Below are 18,155 nucleotides of genomic sequence, written 5' to 3' on the forward strand. Positions count from 1 at the left end.
AAATAAGAAATATTCCTTTACTTTTTGGTACAAACTGCAAAAAAATCGTCTGTATAGCTGAAAAATCATTTACTAGCCTTACATTTATATTATTTTATTTTGTCGGTAATTATTACGGGGAAACTCAACGATTGAAACGTCCTACTGTTATAATTAGGTATAATGTGCAGTCTGAAAAGGTAAGACGGAGAATTGGCGGGATCATAGCATTGAAATATACCTAATAAGGAATACAAAATATATAATATCATGTGGGTAAAACTGCAGTGATGACATTCAAACCTCCGTGATTATACAAAATATATAATAAATAAAATAATATAAATTACAAAACGCGAACAAAATATAGCGGTGGAAAATATCCTCGAGGAATCGCGGCGGCAGTCGTCGTCCTGCAAAAGCGGCGTGACACGCGACCGTCGTGCACTCGACGATGGCGTCAAATACACGACTACACCGAAGCTATACAACACTACACCGAATAATAATATGCACTACACCGCGACAAACGTCGTATAATTGTTGTATACGACGCGCTTTGGAAAAACTACGTCCGGCCCCGCTAAGTGGACGCGCTGAGCGGCGTGTTGGCCGACGTGGTCTGCGTTTCGGAAACGGCGGTCGGTCGCTTCCGGAACGCGGCCAACTTCTGCACGGTGTTCCGGTTGCAGTCGAACGCCACGAACACGAACGCGCCGTGCAGCGAGTTGAGCGCCGTGTTGAGCGTCCACGCGACGTCCGTGTCGGTGACGGCGCCGATCAGCGCGAACACCCACGCCAGGCCCATCATCAGCGACAGCCGGACGTAGATCCTGAGGTTCCGGCGCGTCCGGTTCACGGTGCAGGTCGCGCTGTCGTCGGCCTTGAACCCGCTGTCGGAAGTGGCGATCAGCCGGACGGCGCCGAAGAACGACACGTAGTTGGCGGCGATCGCCGTGCCGGCCGGCAGCACGAACAGCGCGACCAGCGACTGCGGGTTCCGGAACCAGCAGTCGTAGTGGAAGTTGGGCCGGAGCTCGGGGAACAGCGGGCCCGCGAACCGCGGCTGCAGCTGCATGACCGCGGACAGGCCGGTGAGCGCGGCGGGCGCCAGCCACGCGAACAGCGAGTACACGGCGAACCGGCCGCGGCGCTGGCCGCCGGCCACCCGGAGCTTCTTGGTGGACGCGTGCAGCACGATCCACACGTCGGCCGACATGACGAACATCCACGCGAACGCCGCCAGGAAACCGAACTGCGTGGTGAGCGCCGACGCCAGGCACGGCAGCCCGTCGCCCGGCGTGACGGCCCGCAGGGCCACGGACAGGTAGCCCGCGTAGCCGACCAGCAGCCCGGTGGACAGGCTGGCCAGGTTCTTTTCGGGCAGGTTCTTCGGCTCGGCCGCGCCGCCGCCGCAACACCCGCCGCACCCGAACAGCGCGAGATGGGCGACCAGCGCCGCCACGGACACGCAAGATCCGGCCACGCCCGCGTACGACAGGTACACGGCGTACGTCGACTGTTCGTACGGCCGGAGCAGCCCTTCCACGTCGTCGGTGCACACCCACAGCAGGGACGCGGCGCCCGGAGCGGCCACCGTCGGCCGGACTTCCGTCACGTACCGGACGCGTTTCTTGTACACGTACACGTACGCCGTCTCGTTGTCCATGGTCCGGTCGTCGTACTCGCTCCGGCCGAACGTCACGTACGTCATGCACGACCCCGGAAGCTCGTCCCGGATCACGTTCCGGCACTTGGCCGCCGGCACGTCGTAAATCTCGTCCGGGGCGCACGGGTCCCGTCGCTTGCCGGCCGCCCTGACCGCGAACAGCGACCCGAAGCCGAACGGCGATTTCAACGGCGGCGGCGGCGGTTCGCACATCAGGTGCCCCGTGGTCAGGCCGTTGCACCGGGCGCAGTCGGCGTTCCGGAACACGCGCATGTCCTGGCCGCCGGCCGGCCGGTACTCGAACACGGTGTACGTGTGAGACGCGCAAGCCCGGGCCGCGGCGGCCGGCGTGCCGTCCGGACATCCGTCCACGATCTTGGTGGACCCCTCGCTGACGCAGGGCCGCAACGGCGGAGTGTCCGGCGTCGCGTCGTCGTCGTCGGCCGCCGGCCGTTGGATCCGGAAGCCGCACGTGAGCAGAGTCCGGTTGGCGTAGTCGGCGTAGTACCACTGCCCGTTCCGGTACAACAGCGTGTGGTCGGACGCGTTCTCCAGCCGGACGCTGACCGTCGTCCGGCCGTTGTTTCCGGAACAGTGGAACAGCGGTTTCCAGTAGATCACCCGTCGGCGTTCGCCGTTGCACCAAGCGCACCACACGTTCTTATAAGCGTGCCCGTCGCCGGTCGACTGCACCGGGTAAGCGGACACGAAATCGTCGGCCCGCCGTTCGCACTTGTCGCGAATCTCGTGATGCACCGTCGCGTCCCGCGGACACCTGCCGATCATCAGCGCTCGCCCGGCGTTCGTGCCGTCCATGTGGTGACACCCGTACCGGGTGTTGTTGTACGCGCTTCCGGAGACGGCCACGGTCTGATCCAGTTCCGCGTAGAACTTACTGTCCCGACAACAGTCGCCGTACAGTTTGCAGTGAGAGTCGTCGTAACAGTGCGACAAAGTTTGGCCGTCGTATTCGAACGTTTTTCGACATATCAATTCCGTGTCGGTCCTATAAGAACACAAAAATCGTGAATTAGTTTTTTTTTTTTTTGACTCACAAGCTATACGGCGGAAACAAAGATCTAATTTGTAGCCCCACCTAGGTCCGTTTCACAGTCCCGTAATTGTGAAACTATCCTCATCCGTCATTTTATATTATCCACCTTATATATAGAATGCATATTGGCTAATTATTATTAGTTTATTTTTTTTAATTTAAGTTAAGCGATGTTAATAATGCAATTAATGCCAATAGGTTTTTTATGAAAATAAAATATTTAAAATTCGCACACTATTATGCAGGCGTATGTATATGAATGCATACCTCTTAACGACACCGGCGTTAAACAATTTTGTGTTATGCTTTATTGGATTAACCGTAGAATTGGTTTCATCGTCGTCATCGTCATCGTCATCGTCCAAAAGCAATGTGGTTTCATAGTCGTCCGTCTTTGTCCTATAATAATACAGATATTAATTAACATAATATGTAATAGAACAACAATCATAAATAATAATAAAACTGGATTGAAAATATTTCATAAAAATTAGATATAAATCGTTATAATATGTTATAAGTAAATTTTAACTTCCAAAATAATAATAAATAATTTCTAAGTAGATATCTGGTATACTATACAGGTCTACTACAAAATGCGTGTGAATTAATTAATCATTATTCGTTACACAATAATTATTGGAATACAATATAAGTTTAGTAGTTTACAGTAAAAATTACAGAACAAAATATCGATTTTTGTCGATGTCATCTTTAGATGACTTCCACTGCATTCCACAATCTGTTTCTTGCTTACGCGTCTGGACTATTATTCAGCCTAAAAAAAAGACATGTAAAGACTTAATTTAAAATAATATCGTTAGATGTTTCATTACGAGTACAATATTATTAGGTATTATGTAAATAATTCCACAAAGTTAATTATTTATCTCTCTTATCTAAGCATATATTTTTATACTCTTTAATACAGCAATGTTCTAAATGACTATAGTTGTTTTATATTTTTTGTGTTTGATATTATCATTAAATAATAAATTAATCTTCAAAATCGTTGATGGTTTTAAAGAAAATTGAATCTAGACGGTAGGTGTATACTAAAAAAAAAAAAATGAAATATAACCGCGAAACACAATATGTTTTTTAACTATATTTTTATATTAAATTTCTCTAAATATTACAATTAATTGAAATTTAATTTAAATTTTTTATTTGATATTTTTAAAGCATGTTATTTATCAAAGTTATTCATATTTTAAACTTTGAGGGTAGTTTTGATGATGAATTAGATCTAGTCTGTAAAGGTAAAAATCAAAAATCTCTAGTGTATTTAAAACAATTAGGAAGAAAATAAAAAGAAAGGTAAGTGGGTACCTCTTTGTTGTACATTAGGTGTTGTGTGGGTTACTATTATGGGTATATTAAATTTATATTGAACAGTATACCATCATTTTTTGTGAAAATTTAAAAAAAATAACCGGAATTTTCAATAAATCGATTATTGTAGTTTGTTGTAATTCAATAAAATTCAAAAGTTGTTGAAAAAAGATCCCTTATATTTTATTCTATTAGCAATGTAATAATATCAAAAATAATTAGCTACATTTCTTTGCTATTTAAACCTCAAACGTTTACAACATTCTTCAAAATTTCAGAAATACTCATATATGAATAATTTTATAGTTGAAATTTCATAAAACTTTTATTTGAAAGAATCTATAGCTTCAAAATGTAATACAATATTCCATATAAGTTTTTTATAATAATATTATTACACTAAAAGTTACGCATAACAGTCAGTTTGTATACTTGGTAGATATTTAGGTGTAATGTGTACCTATGTAGGTCATACTACATCATTCAATATTATCCTTATCCTATTAAAACAATAAATGAGAATTGTGAGTCTTGTGAATAAACATGTGCCAATTGCCGATGGCGGTATAGCTAAGTACTTTATAATATACTGTATACCAAATATTATCTACCTATATTAAAGTGTAGTAAATATTTACTAACTAATAACATTTCTGTACAACAAAAAGGAAATACTTTACTAACTTAAAAAATAGGTATACATAATAGGTGCTATAATATGTGGAACTATGGAAGTTATACATTTGCTTTGTTATCTATATGTACCTATGCCTGTAAATCAACACCTAAAAAACCGTTTAATTTATTTACTGTAAATATAATATAATATATCAAGTATCTTAATATTTGCTGTTTCTCTCCATATAAGTTTTTTTATTTTATGAGGATTGAAGTGTCGTGTGAATATTTTAAAACTATATGGACAAAACTATGCAAATGGTTTGCTAAATATTATTAAAAAAAAATGCATAAGTATATGAAAAATATGGCTCTTATGAAGAATTATTAATTAATGCAAATAACCAAAATCGATAGTTTGATCTTCTTTTTTTTATCATGTGCCAAACTTAAATACCTAATTGCATTTATACAGTTGAGAGATCACCACAGTTTGGAAAATTTAAAATGTACTTAAAATGTACTAACCTAATACAACATCACCTATGTCACCTAATACCTATGTATGTTACTCAAAAAAAAGAACATTTCCTATGTTTATAATATTTTAAATTAAATACATAAGTTAAAGTAACTATTATAAAGTACCTGTTTGAAAGCTGCTGTTGACACTTCTAAAAAATGAATGAAATTTAGATTGCAGCCGATAGTAGTGTTTTTCAGAAAAAATTGTATCTTCTTAACAATGCTGTATATCTTCAACGTAGTTCGACGTTTTTAGTATTAATGCTTTAGTATATGATTGATATTTATTTTTGATAATGAGTACTTGCGTATTGCAATTTTATGAACACGAAATACTTGTAGTTACATATAAGTATCATAATAAAATTACATTATACAATTACTTACTCGTTACAACATATTACATTACTATACTTATATTATGAATCATGATATAATATTATACTAAATACAAAAAAAAAAAAATAGTATACAAATGTATAAATAATAATCCTAAATAAAAAATTGACATAATGTTTTGACCGTCAGTTCTTATTTTAGAGTATACATTATTATAAACATTTTTTAGGACTTAGACTGATAAGTAAGAATAATTGAATAACTCAAAACACAAACAATATAAAATTAAACTAACCAAGGTAAGTTAATAAGGTTCGTATTTTTTAATACAATATTTTAAGTAATATTCATACCAATATAAAAGTATAAAGCAAAACTTTCTATCTAAGAAGTGTAATCATTAAACTATTGAATATAACTTACAAGTCCTATGTATATATAGCGTATATATCAATGCACCATTACTTAATATACTTTATATAATTAAATCGATAATTCAAAAACGAAATTAGAAAAAAAATTATAGTTTTTTTTTATATAATAATATTTGTATGTACATATAAGAAATCAAAAGTATTAAAATCATACAATAAATTATACGTTTGGCATATTTTTATATTAGTGCTGGTAATGACAATTTTATTATATTTATACTTGAGTGTCTTAAAACATTAATGTCAGTAAATTTTTTTTTCTTTTTAGTTCACTAAAATAGGTTGAAAACCTCTATGTATTTTACTCGTTGTCTATAATAAAAATTTTATAGACTATATTTTATGAGAAGTTTTTTTTATTAATGTTTTGATGGTTATTAATATAACATTTTTTTTGTAAATTTGTAGTTGTTTATAATACTATTAAATTATTAATATAAGCTTACAAAAAAAAAAAAACAAATAATATTATTTTTTATAATTACTGTTATAACAGGTAATAATATCTAAAAAAAGTGTGAACTACAGAAATATTTTTTAACTATAATATTAACTTTTTTAAGATAAAGAAAACAATTATTGTACAGGTTTATATTCATAAAATACGAATATTTATTCTTTATGAATCATATGTTAAACACAAATACATTATATTTAATATGTACTAAACGTTGTTCACATATTATTTACCTTGCTTTAAAATTATAATGTTAGTCAAACTTAATTTCATTAATTCTAGATAATTAAAAATATTTTCTCAAACACCTCATAATATACAGTAAATTATAGTTTTTTTTTTTTTACAAATACGTAAAAAAATGTTTTATACGTATGTTTACGTATAAAACATGTATTAAATAAAAATTAAATTTGTTGTAAGTACGGAAAATAGTGATAGGTACTTACTTATTTAAGTTGTTAAGATCTTGATTTCGAATGTCAATAGCAGCTATCCATGACTCGAAGAAAATAAATGTGATGATAATTAAATGTATTCTAATGTTCTGTACAAACAAAAAATAAAAACAGTATTATTAGATAAATGAACACTTCATGTGGTTTAAAGGTTGTCCACATAATTTATGATTAATAGTACAATTAAGTTCATTGAACAATATCATAAAATTATGAATTAGCCAATATTAGTAAAATGTAATAATTAATCGTAAACGTATACATTCATGGTCTGTATGAATAGAACATGGATTAGGTACCTATACGTTATGCAATATGATTGTATACGATCAATAGAATTAATTACTCAGAAAGTATCCATTCATTTACGCTCACAATTAAACACAATTATTTCTTTAGAAGCCCCTTTTGTCCTTTAAACAAAATGACGTAAACGTTAATATTTGTTCAAGATATTAAATTTAAAGTAAAAAAAAATAGAACTTCACAGCATATTACAGTAGTTGTAGTATAGTTAACCAAATAACTAACTCATCGATATATGGTAATCGCGTATTTCCGTCACCTATTCATGTTAAAAAAATATCAATTGAATCACCCAGCAGTATTTTAAAATTGCTACGTACATCGAAATTATATTATGCACTGCCTAACGAATTTCAGACAAAGCGAGTGCAATAAGTGCATAGTCTAATATCTCTAAAGTTTAAAGCGTATTATAAGAAGTATAACTACTTACGAGTTGTACAAAGTATTTTATAGGTACTTTTCGTTTTACTATAATAAAGCTATTTGCACAATAATATAAATTATTGGAGTATCCTATCGCTCAAAAATGTCGTCTTTAATTTAAATAATTCAATATTTAAAATTAGTCCATAAAATTATCATTATGATACCATTAAAAGTAGATACGTCATATTTTTTACGATGATATATATATATAAATATATATTTGCACCCCTATTTTTTTCTGTGTTTTATTGGCCTACCATATAATTTACAAGCGTATCAATCATGGATGACTAATGAATAAAAGTTAGTGTATAATTATTATTATATTATACGTATTAACCATAATACGTATAATGTACGTGTAAAACACATGGCTGATAATTATAATTCATCAAAATATTAAATGTAAAAGTAAAACCATTCAACATCACACGTGCACCGTCAAATAAAATACTCAAGTATTTAGAAAAGGTTGGCTTGCTTAAATTTTGGCAACACTTTTAAAATACCCATTTGGCGCTACTGATGAGAGATATTTATTTAACAATTAATTAGGTATATAAATATTATATTGAATAACATTTGAATATCTCGTTTTAGATATCGTTTCTTTGATCTGGTATTACTTTACTCAGAGATAATATTTATTATGAAGTACCTACGTACAATAATATTTTTGATAAAATTCTTGTAAATTAATACAATTACGGTAAATTTTCGTGTTTGTTCGGTAATATTATCTGGGAATAGTTTTAAACTTTAACTAATCAGCTATCAATGTTAGTCTAGACATATTTTGCATATAATTATTTCAAGTTATTGGTGGTGTTGATTTAAAAACATAATGTCACCACTCGTTCGCTTTTTCACGATAAATGAGTAGAAATGATTGACTATTTTGTTCTTACAGCACGAAGTTTAATCCTGAATCTTGATCGATGAATTGAGTATTATAATATTAGAGTAGTTAGTATCTAAATCATAATATTGTAAAAGAACTATTTTTACTTCCGAACAATATTATGTAATAGAATAAAATTATCTAATATTACTAATATCGGATTAATAATAAATTCGTACCTAACTGAATTTTTAATTAATGAACATTATCCTATTATTTATTTTAACGATACATACTAAATAAGCATGTAGTCAGGTATACAATTTATGGATAAAACCCAAAATGTACAGGTTTAAATATTAATTATTTATGAATAGTTTCGACTAAAACAATTATTACACATTTTGAATATTATATTGATTATAATTTGTATCAAATAAGTAGTATAGCTATTACTTCCTTAGTATATTGCCAATTACAGAGGGAGGTTAAAATTTTATATTTTTTTTGTGACATATACGTATATTCATATTAAGTAAAAAATAATAGGTGTAAAGTGTAAATTTAGCTCGAAAAACAGTTTATGTAGAAATCTTACTATTAAAATGTATTTTGAAACGTAAGGTAAACATTGACACCATTAATTGCGTATTTCAGTCGTTATATTTTAATTTATTTATAGGGAATATCTAAATTGCACATGCTGGTTGTAGTTTGTAAACAATAACAACATGAAACATCTGTCCATTGCATTTTCTCTGAACAATGTTATAAAACTGCTACAATTCGGAAGATATTCTTAGTTAAAAAAGCATTAATAATGTAACTTTTTCAGTCCAATAAATTATTTGTATATTTGTATATACCTAAATATTTGCTTAAAATATTTTAAAATATACTACTTAATTTTTTAAATTAATCAATTAATTTATCTAAAATTTGATAAATTATATTTAAGAATCGAGAAGAATATTATGTTATTAATTTATTATCATGATATCTATAAAAATATAAAAATGTGTTTTTATTTTTATTTATTATAATTGTAGTGTGTAGTTGTTTGAAATCAGTCAATATATTAAGGTGTTACTTTCTGCTTGTAGATAGGTAAGTTGATATTAAACAGATAAACGACTAATAATATATAGGTATAAGTGTAAAAAATAATGTATAATAATAATAATTTATTTCGGTTTAAGTAGTATTAAAAAAGTTGTTGATTTATTTTATATTATAATACTACCTACATTAATTTTGGTTTTATGTTTCCCACTCTGGAAAGACCCCTTATTGGCGATATAGAAGAAACTAATCAGAGCTTTTAGCAATTATAATCTTATCTTAAATTAATAAGATAATATGTAAAGTAAGTTGAAAAAATCAGTAGGTAACTGCAGTGTATAAGTTAGTATTGAATAATATTATAAATATACATTATTTCATGTTTGTATTGCCATATAGACATTTTAATTTTTTTTTTAATTTTTACACAGTAATAGTATTATGTAAAAATTCAATCATACATAATATTATGTAATTTATTCAACTTATTAAAGAAAAGGATATATAAGATATAGTTACTTTTTATTTGATAATTTTATAAACACATCTCTCTATTTGATACTTAAATTATTATATTATGAATAGATGGGAATAAAGTTTTCATACCTTATCACTTATTATCAGAATTTTAGTATAAATATAATTTATATTATAATAAATTTAAAAATATAGTTTTGTACTCACGTCAGCTTTCATATTGACGATCGCGTTGTAGGCTATATCACATCCATGGTCAATAGAGTGCAATAACGACCAGAATAATTTGTAGCTTGAACAAAAAAAAATGCATGAACATTGAAATTAGTAAAATATTAACAATGTTATAAACAACACACTCGTGCACAATGCGGATAATATCTTAGCGAGTGAACCATCGCCGGTGGCAAGCACTATGATACTATAACACCTAATCATAATAATATACTTATCTTGGGCGGCGGTGATACCGAAACACATCGTCAACGCATGTTCATCTCGCCCCACCAATCTATAAGTCGCCAATACGCCATAAACTTTGAGTTTTGTGACACCATAGTGCGCGTGTCTATACTGTAAGCGACTGTTGTCTGAGTTAGACGGTTTGAATTTGATTTTTTTTTTTTTTTAGATAAAAATTTGTTTAAAATATTTCATTTGTTCATCATTATCATTACACTGCAAAATAAATCATATATATTATATGATATGATATATATTATTAAGTATCTATGATTATTATGTAGACCTTGAAATGAATGGATTCAAACTTTAAATGAAGTTATTCTTTTGTTTGTTTGAAGTTTAAAATGTATAAACAAAATTTAATCATTTCTATTTTGTTGGAGTCAATCTATTTTGAATTTTGCTTAAATTTTTATTTTTAATGTCCATTATCTTCAAAGCCAATATGAATTATTGCTATTAAAATAGAAATATATTATTAAAAAATTTCACTTCAAAATTAAAAGGTCTTGTACTTCTTTTTTTTTTTTTTTTGGACAGATTCACTATGTTACATACTATTTCATAGTATGGGATAAAAAGTATTGAATAGAATAAAAATAAAAAACCCCACTATTGTTTGTGGTACTTTTTTGAGTCTAATTTGTTAGGATCATTAAAGTGTTAAATTTAAATTAAATGAAAAATCATTACATATTAATAACGACTTTGAGTGAATACGTTGTATCATCTCCTATTACTAAGCTGGGTATTTTATAATTTATTTATATTCAACTAACTTATCCCAAAAACTCTGAACACAAAATTATAAAAATAAAGCTCAAAAACTTCAATACTTGTTATATTTATAGTAAAACAATAAACTGCATAAAAACAGGTTCCTAGTGGTATAATTAAGTTAAAATTAGTATAACTAGGTAGATATTTAAAAATTGTATTGTAGGTGTAAAATAATAATATACGTAATGACATTAAGGTTCAAGCCACCATATGATTGAAACAAAATATACTTTAAAAGCTGCAAAAAATATTTTTTATACCTAGGTATTTAAAGTTTATATTTCTATAAATAACACATAAAGACAGAAAATGTTTTTAAAATTATACCATGTGGAATGGATAGACAATTTGAATATAAATATTTGGTAAGAATATTAAATCCATACAATTATTTATATTTTAATTAAAATTATTAAAGTTAAGTTTACCGACAAATAAGTTACAAGTATAACTATACAGAATATTAGTATATATTTTCATGACATTTATTATACACTTAATATACACTGTATATAGCATATTATGTGTACAATATTCAGTGTATAAAATACACAAATATACTTGTATTGTGTATATAATATATTGTCATATTATATTTTATAACTGCATAAATATTATACTGACATACCTCTAAATATCGCACATTTATTAAAATCATTCAAATAAGGATTAGCCCTTTGGCCTTAAAATAAAAGAACTTAAGAACATTCTGAGATCTTTAAATAAAATACCTAAAAAATATTTTTATGTAAATTACACCTATATGAAGTATGCAATTCAGCCGTTAACTATTATAACATGTAGGTATTTATTTATATAACTTATATAACAGAAAACGCGTGTTAAATATTTAGGCTTACCTATATTAAATATATAAATGGAATAAGATGCAATTATATGTATTTTAATTTTTTACATTATGTGATGTGTATATGATTTTATCTTAATATAAAAGTACATTATGTGTATCTATATTCTATACATATTATCTAAGAAATAATTTTTAAGGGCTAAAATGCGAAAACAGTAAAATATATATGTTGAAACGATAAACAAGCAATGTTGACTCTCGAAATTTAATAATAATTAAGTTTTATCCATTTTAGTAGGACACATAAAAAATAATTTGGTAATGCGGTCGTCGGGTGCTGATAAATATTATTATATTCTATATACTTCTATAGTATAATTATTTTTAAAATGGGCGTTGGAACATTATTTTATTACTTTTATAATATTTGCTCAAAAATTGATAAGTATTTTAGTACCTACCTATTAGTTAATTAGTAATGTAGACAGTTTTTTTGGTTGAATTTTATACTATACTTGTAAACACATATCAGGTGAATGCTGCACTTAGTTAAAATAATGGATCTAAGTTAAATATTAGATTAAAGAGATTATATGATATCAATATAAATTATGTTGTGGTGTCGGGAGGGTAAATAATTATCTCTGTGATTTTTATAGCTGGTGAAAATATACAAGATTAAATTAAATAATTTAAATATTAGAAACTAAACATATACATCTAATGTCGTTAATAAAACATAAAATCTCAATAAATCTTTATTGTTGGTTTATATAACTTTGTTTTACGATATAAACTTAAATCAACTCAAAATATTGTGTTTATTTTGATATTTTTTATCAAATTACGCACACCTGTGTTAGTTTATAACACAAACTTGGCATAAGTTGTAATTATCATGAAATACTATTATGCAGCAATGTACTGAATTATTGTAGTACTTACCTATATGTATAATATATTAGAATCTGAGTTAAGCTGTGAATGTAGTGACGTGATCAGGGTAAGTGGAAGTGAGGTTTAAGATTATATTCCTCTCGTACTTTTTTTTGAAGACACCTTTAGGTATATTAGAGTTTTTATTACTTACCAGTTAACACCTCAGCTTACAAAAATTAAAACCACCAAGTAACAGAAATACAAAATTTCAACTCTTCTTCTTCTTCTTCTTCAGCTTATCGGCCCATTAAGTGCCATCGCTGCCATCACAAAACCTCTCCATTTCTCTCTATCGTATGCGTCGTCAAAAGATGACGCTTCCTCTATGTTTTTTATATCTTGAGCTATAACGTCCACCCATCGGGTCCTTGGTCTTCCTAATGGACGTTTTTTATTTATTGTGTTAATTAAAACTTCTTTTATTACTTGTCCATCCGCTCTCCAAACATGACCGAACCATTCCAGACGCTTGCTTCTTATATATGCAATAATATTTGGCCTGTTATATAACTCCTGTAGTTCTTGATTATTCCTTCTTTCATAAGTTTGCGATTCTGCATCGAATTTCGGGCCGTATATATTTCTCAGTACTTTTCTTTCGAAGGTCATTAGCCGTTTGCTGTCTCCTCTGGTCAGTGACCATGTTTCACTCGCGTATGTGATTATTGGTCGTAGATAGCTATGATACAGTAGTGTCTTTGAATTACGTGACAGTAGTTTTGATTTAAGGAGTCTCATTATGCTATAGTAGCATCGATTGCCACATGCTATTCGATCATTGATTTCTTCATGCATGTCGTTGTTGCTATTTATGTTAACACCTAGGTACTTAAATACCTCCACTTTCTTGAAACTATAATCATCTACTGTTATGTGGTCTGTGTTTGGGCTTCTTCTTGCTACCACTAAGTATTTCGTCTTTTCCTCGTTTACACGCAGCCCTATGGTTTTACTTGCTTTCAAGAGTTTGGACGCAGTATTCATGACTTCCTCTCTAGTTTCTCCCATTACCACAATGTCATCTGCGTATGCCAATATTACTCGTTTCCCACATATTTCCATCTTTCGACCGTCCCATACTTCTCTCATTGCTTTTTCTAATGCTAGATTAAACAAGGTGGGTGATAGAGCATCACCTTGTCTAAGGCCTGATTTTACCTCAAAAGTTTCAGACATTTCTTGAAGGAAACGAACTCTGCACACAGTTCTGTTGTTACACCCTTTTATAAGACTTACGTACTTTTTAGGAATGCCTAGAACTTCCAGTGCTTCCCATAGTTTGTCCCTATTAATGCTATCATAAGCTTGCTTATAATCTATAAATATAAGGTGCAGTTCTTTATCAAATTCATAGAACTTAGCCATTATCTGTCTCAGTGTAAAAATATGGTCCAATGTCGATTTACCTTTTCTAAAGCCGCTTTGATACTCCCCGACTATTTCGTTAACATATGGGTTAATCCTTTCTAATATTAATGACGAATACACTTTGTAACACGTGTCTAAGAGAGATATACCTCTGTAGTTCTTTGTCTTGGTCGGGTCCCCCTTTTTTAATATAGGACATATTACTGCAGTATTCCAGTCCTCTGGGAGGGTTTCTTTATCCCATATAATTGAGATCATTTCCATAATTTCTCTTCTTATTTCAGTACCACCTTTTTTCAGTAACTCAGCCACTATATTGTTTTCCCCAGGTGCTCTATTGTTCTTAAGCTTATTGATTATATTGTCGATTTCTTCTCGTTCTGGTTTTTCTATCTTTGGTTCTGCTGTATGGTAATAGATCGTTTCGTTGCCTTCCTCTACTACTGGTTGATTTAAGAGCTGATTAAAGTATTCTTTGAAATGGCTCACTACCTCCTTCTCTTCTGTGATTAGGTTTCCGAAATCATCTGAGAGTATTCTTGTTTGTGGTTTGAAACCAGCTTTGATACTTCCGCTTTCTTTGAAAAACTTTCTAGTATTGGATCTATTCCTTTCAATTTCCTCTATCTTTTTCTTTTCATGCAACCGTTTCTCTCTCCTCAAAATTCTGTTTGTTTGTCTACTTTGTTCTTTGAAAATATTAATATTTTCCTGTGAGGAATTTTGCAACATTCTTTTTCTCAGTTCATTTCTCTTGGTTACGGCATCACTACATAAATCATTAAACCAGTCTTTTTTTCGCTGCTTATTCTCCATTCCCAAAACTTGATTTGCACTGTTAGTTATTACATGTTTTATTTGTGTCCATCTACTGTTTACACAAACGTTCTTGTCATTCGTCTTTTCTATGTGACTCTTAGTCCTTTCTAGGTTGTGTCGTAGATTTTCGGCATACTTTCTACTTATTTCGATATTTTCTAACGATTGTACATTGAATCTTTCTCTGGCTTTTTTCGATGCCATTCTCCATTTCACTGATAGTCTTATAATGAACTTTGCATACAGTAGGTAGTGGTCGGTATCTGCATCGGCTCCTCTATACGATCTCACCTTCTGAATGCAGCTACCATGCCTTTTGTTTATTAGTATGTGGTCTATCTGATTTTTCGTCCTACCGTCAGGTGATTTCCATGTATGCTTATGTATGCCTTTCCGGGGAAAATATGTGCTACTAATTATAATGTCTTTCGAAAAAGCAAAATTGACCAGTCTGGTTCCGTTGTTATTACTGATGTTATGTAAGCTGTCTGGTCCTATTGTTGGTCTAAACCTATTTTCTTTTCCAACTTTCGCATTGAAATCTCCTACTACCATTTTTACACAATGTACCGGTAAGCTATCATATAATGCTTCCAGATCTTCATAAAAATTGTCTTTAAGGTCTTCATTTTTATCTTCCGTTGGTGCATAGCAGTTTATTATGACTAGGTCAAATAGCCTACCCGCTATTCGGATGTAGCAAAGCCGATCTGAGACTGCTGAAAAATGTTTTATGCCTGGTAATATTTTGTCCTGTATCATAAAACCCACTCCATTTTCATGTTTACCATTTTCAGATCCGCTGTAGAAAAGAGTTATATTTTCTTTTTTGATATTCCCGTTACCAGTCCATCTGATCTCTTGTATAGCTAGTACGTCCAGATTATACTTGTTTTGTTCTTCAAGTACATATTTTAGAGCTCCAGGTTTGTTCAAAGTTCTTACGTTCCAAGTTCCCAAATTTAGTCCATTTTCCGATTCCAGTTGTTTACCATGATTGATCCAGTTCCGAGGCTTATTTGATGGTTTCTTAACGGTAAAAAGTTTTATAAGGTCGAGTTGTTAGCCCGACGCTCAACCCCCATGCTGGAGGACCAGGCTACCCCAACCAATTAAGGTAAGGGCAGGGCTACTGCAGTACACGTACTAAGGTGCACTGGGCGATGGGAGCGCCACTTTCCCTACGCCTCAGCTCGGGGCCCCGGGTTCGCTAAGCCCGTAACACTAGGTGTTCCCCTGAGGTAAATTTCAACTCTACCCTAGAAAAATAAATTACGATTTTCAAAACATACGCTTTCCAAAAAGTACTTTTTGTATCAAACTATGAGAATAAAAACTTTAAGACAAAAAATCACTACGAACATATAAAAAGATATTTCGCATTATTTTACATAAAAACGATCAAAAATAATAGTATATTAATTTATATTATTAGTGAAATAGAAAGCGTATTTACTTAAATTTAAAATATTTAGTATACCTATATTTAACATGTTTGGATTGTTATTCTTCAATGTTTCGCATGGCAATTTAATAATTTAAATATACATTTTATAAAATTAAAAACGTATAAAAATTAATTCATTTTTCATTTGTTTTCTATTAATTAAATTACAATGTAATTTAACCATATTATTAAGTATAAATACCTATTCATCAAATATTAAATGTTTACAATATTATATTAAATATAATCTTGTAAATTGGTTGAATATAGGTACATTCCTATTAATTTTCTAAATATCATATAATAGGTATATTAGGTTAATATAATTAGGTATATTAGTTGGATTAAAAAGAAAAATATTATCATAGGTTATTCTAACAATAAGCATTTATAGAAATAAAACAATTCAATAACCTTAATTTTTCAATCGTGCCTTACTTTATTTATTTTCGAAAATAAACAGTTACTTTGGTCAATTAGTCGAAAAAATTCTAAAACAATATTTCAAATAGTATAAATATTATATAGGTACACAAAATATCCGTACTCATACTGCAAACAATACGATATGTCTACGATTTGAATAATCGCTTAAGGAAATAAAAACGACATTTTTCTAGCCAACACGATAACAATATTAACAACAATAATAACATGTATAACATAATTATTTAAACGATAACAATTGATGACGTGCACAGTAACTCTAATTTATTCAAGGCGCGATTACTACGAAATAAAGTCGTACGGGGGCAGCGCGCCAGTGCGGCCTGCGACTGCAAAGGCTCGGTGGTCCTGTCATCGCCGAGGACGAATGTCCTCCGACCCGCACACCGCGCGCAGCTCGTCCCTGATCACGTTCTTGTGTTTTGCTTTGAGCAAGTCGTAAATATAATCGTTTGGATCGCAAAGTCGGTTAGCGTCTACAAGACGTTCTGCGCTAAGCGCTCGATTAAATACCTCGATATCTCTGATGCGCATCACACCACTTGGTCACAAGCCTTTGCATCGTTGTTTCCGGAACTATTCCTCGGTGACACGCGTTTCCGAGGCCACGATTGTATTGCGCAGTCCCGAGATATGCCGTTCACCAACGAAATGCATGTTTTCTTTGAGCACGGCCTAACGGCACTACGTCTTCCTCGTCCTTGCCTTTGAAACCAACAGATTTTGGCCACTACGCACTAAGTCGTCACCGTACAGCTGCAGGTCGTCGCGAGTAACATCGTGAAAACGTTTCGTGTTCGCACCTGCAGAAATGTTAACTGCACATCAATAACTATTTTATTCGTGTGCACAGAAATGTTGTGTTAAGTATAACTCATATTAAGTTTCACGAAGTCAGCAGACTTTTCAATACACACGCATGCTCTTTTCCCTCTACTATACAATAATATTTGCATTATTCGACCCTAATCCAAACTCTTCACCCTCGAGTCGAATGAAAACTATACAGTAAAGTTTTTTTTCAAATGTACTTCTATTCATTGCTAATGGATTTATTTGTACCTACATAATATACTTTAATTGTATTTATTAGTAG

General features: G+C 32.7%; 1 protein-coding gene across 1 annotated transcript; it reads right to left on the bottom strand.

The window, feature by feature from the left end:
- Positions 1-3: 3 nt before the first annotated feature.
- LOC126551363 (uncharacterized) lies at positions 4-10,637 on the bottom strand. The gene is made up of 4 exons (XM_050204461.1): positions 10,191-10,637; positions 6,860-6,957; positions 2,970-3,101; positions 4-2,654 (listed from the first exon to the last, which is right to left on the bottom strand). Exons 1-4 carry the CDS (start codon positions 10,200-10,202, stop codon positions 563-565), a joined length of 2,334 nt encoding a protein of 777 aa, XP_050060418.1. The 5' UTR covers positions 10,203-10,637; the 3' UTR covers positions 4-562.
- Between the last annotated feature and the right edge of the window lie 7,518 nt (positions 10,638-18,155).

The sequence above is a fragment of the Aphis gossypii genome, chromosome 3 (assembly GCF_020184175.1).
Source record: "Aphis gossypii isolate Hap1 chromosome 3, ASM2018417v2, whole genome shotgun sequence".
Lineage (NCBI taxonomy): Eukaryota > Metazoa > Arthropoda > Insecta > Hemiptera > Aphididae > Aphis > Aphis gossypii.

Coding starts and splice junctions, on each gene's coding strand:
- LOC126551363 (XM_050204461.1), bottom strand. Junction 3,102..6,859: donor GATCTTAACAACTTAAATAA/GTAAGTACCTAT, acceptor GTATTATTATAG/GACAAAGACGGACGACTATG. Junction 2,655..2,969: donor AACGCCGGTGTCGTTAAGAG/GTATGCATTCAT, acceptor GTGTTCTTATAG/GACCGACACGGAATTGATAT.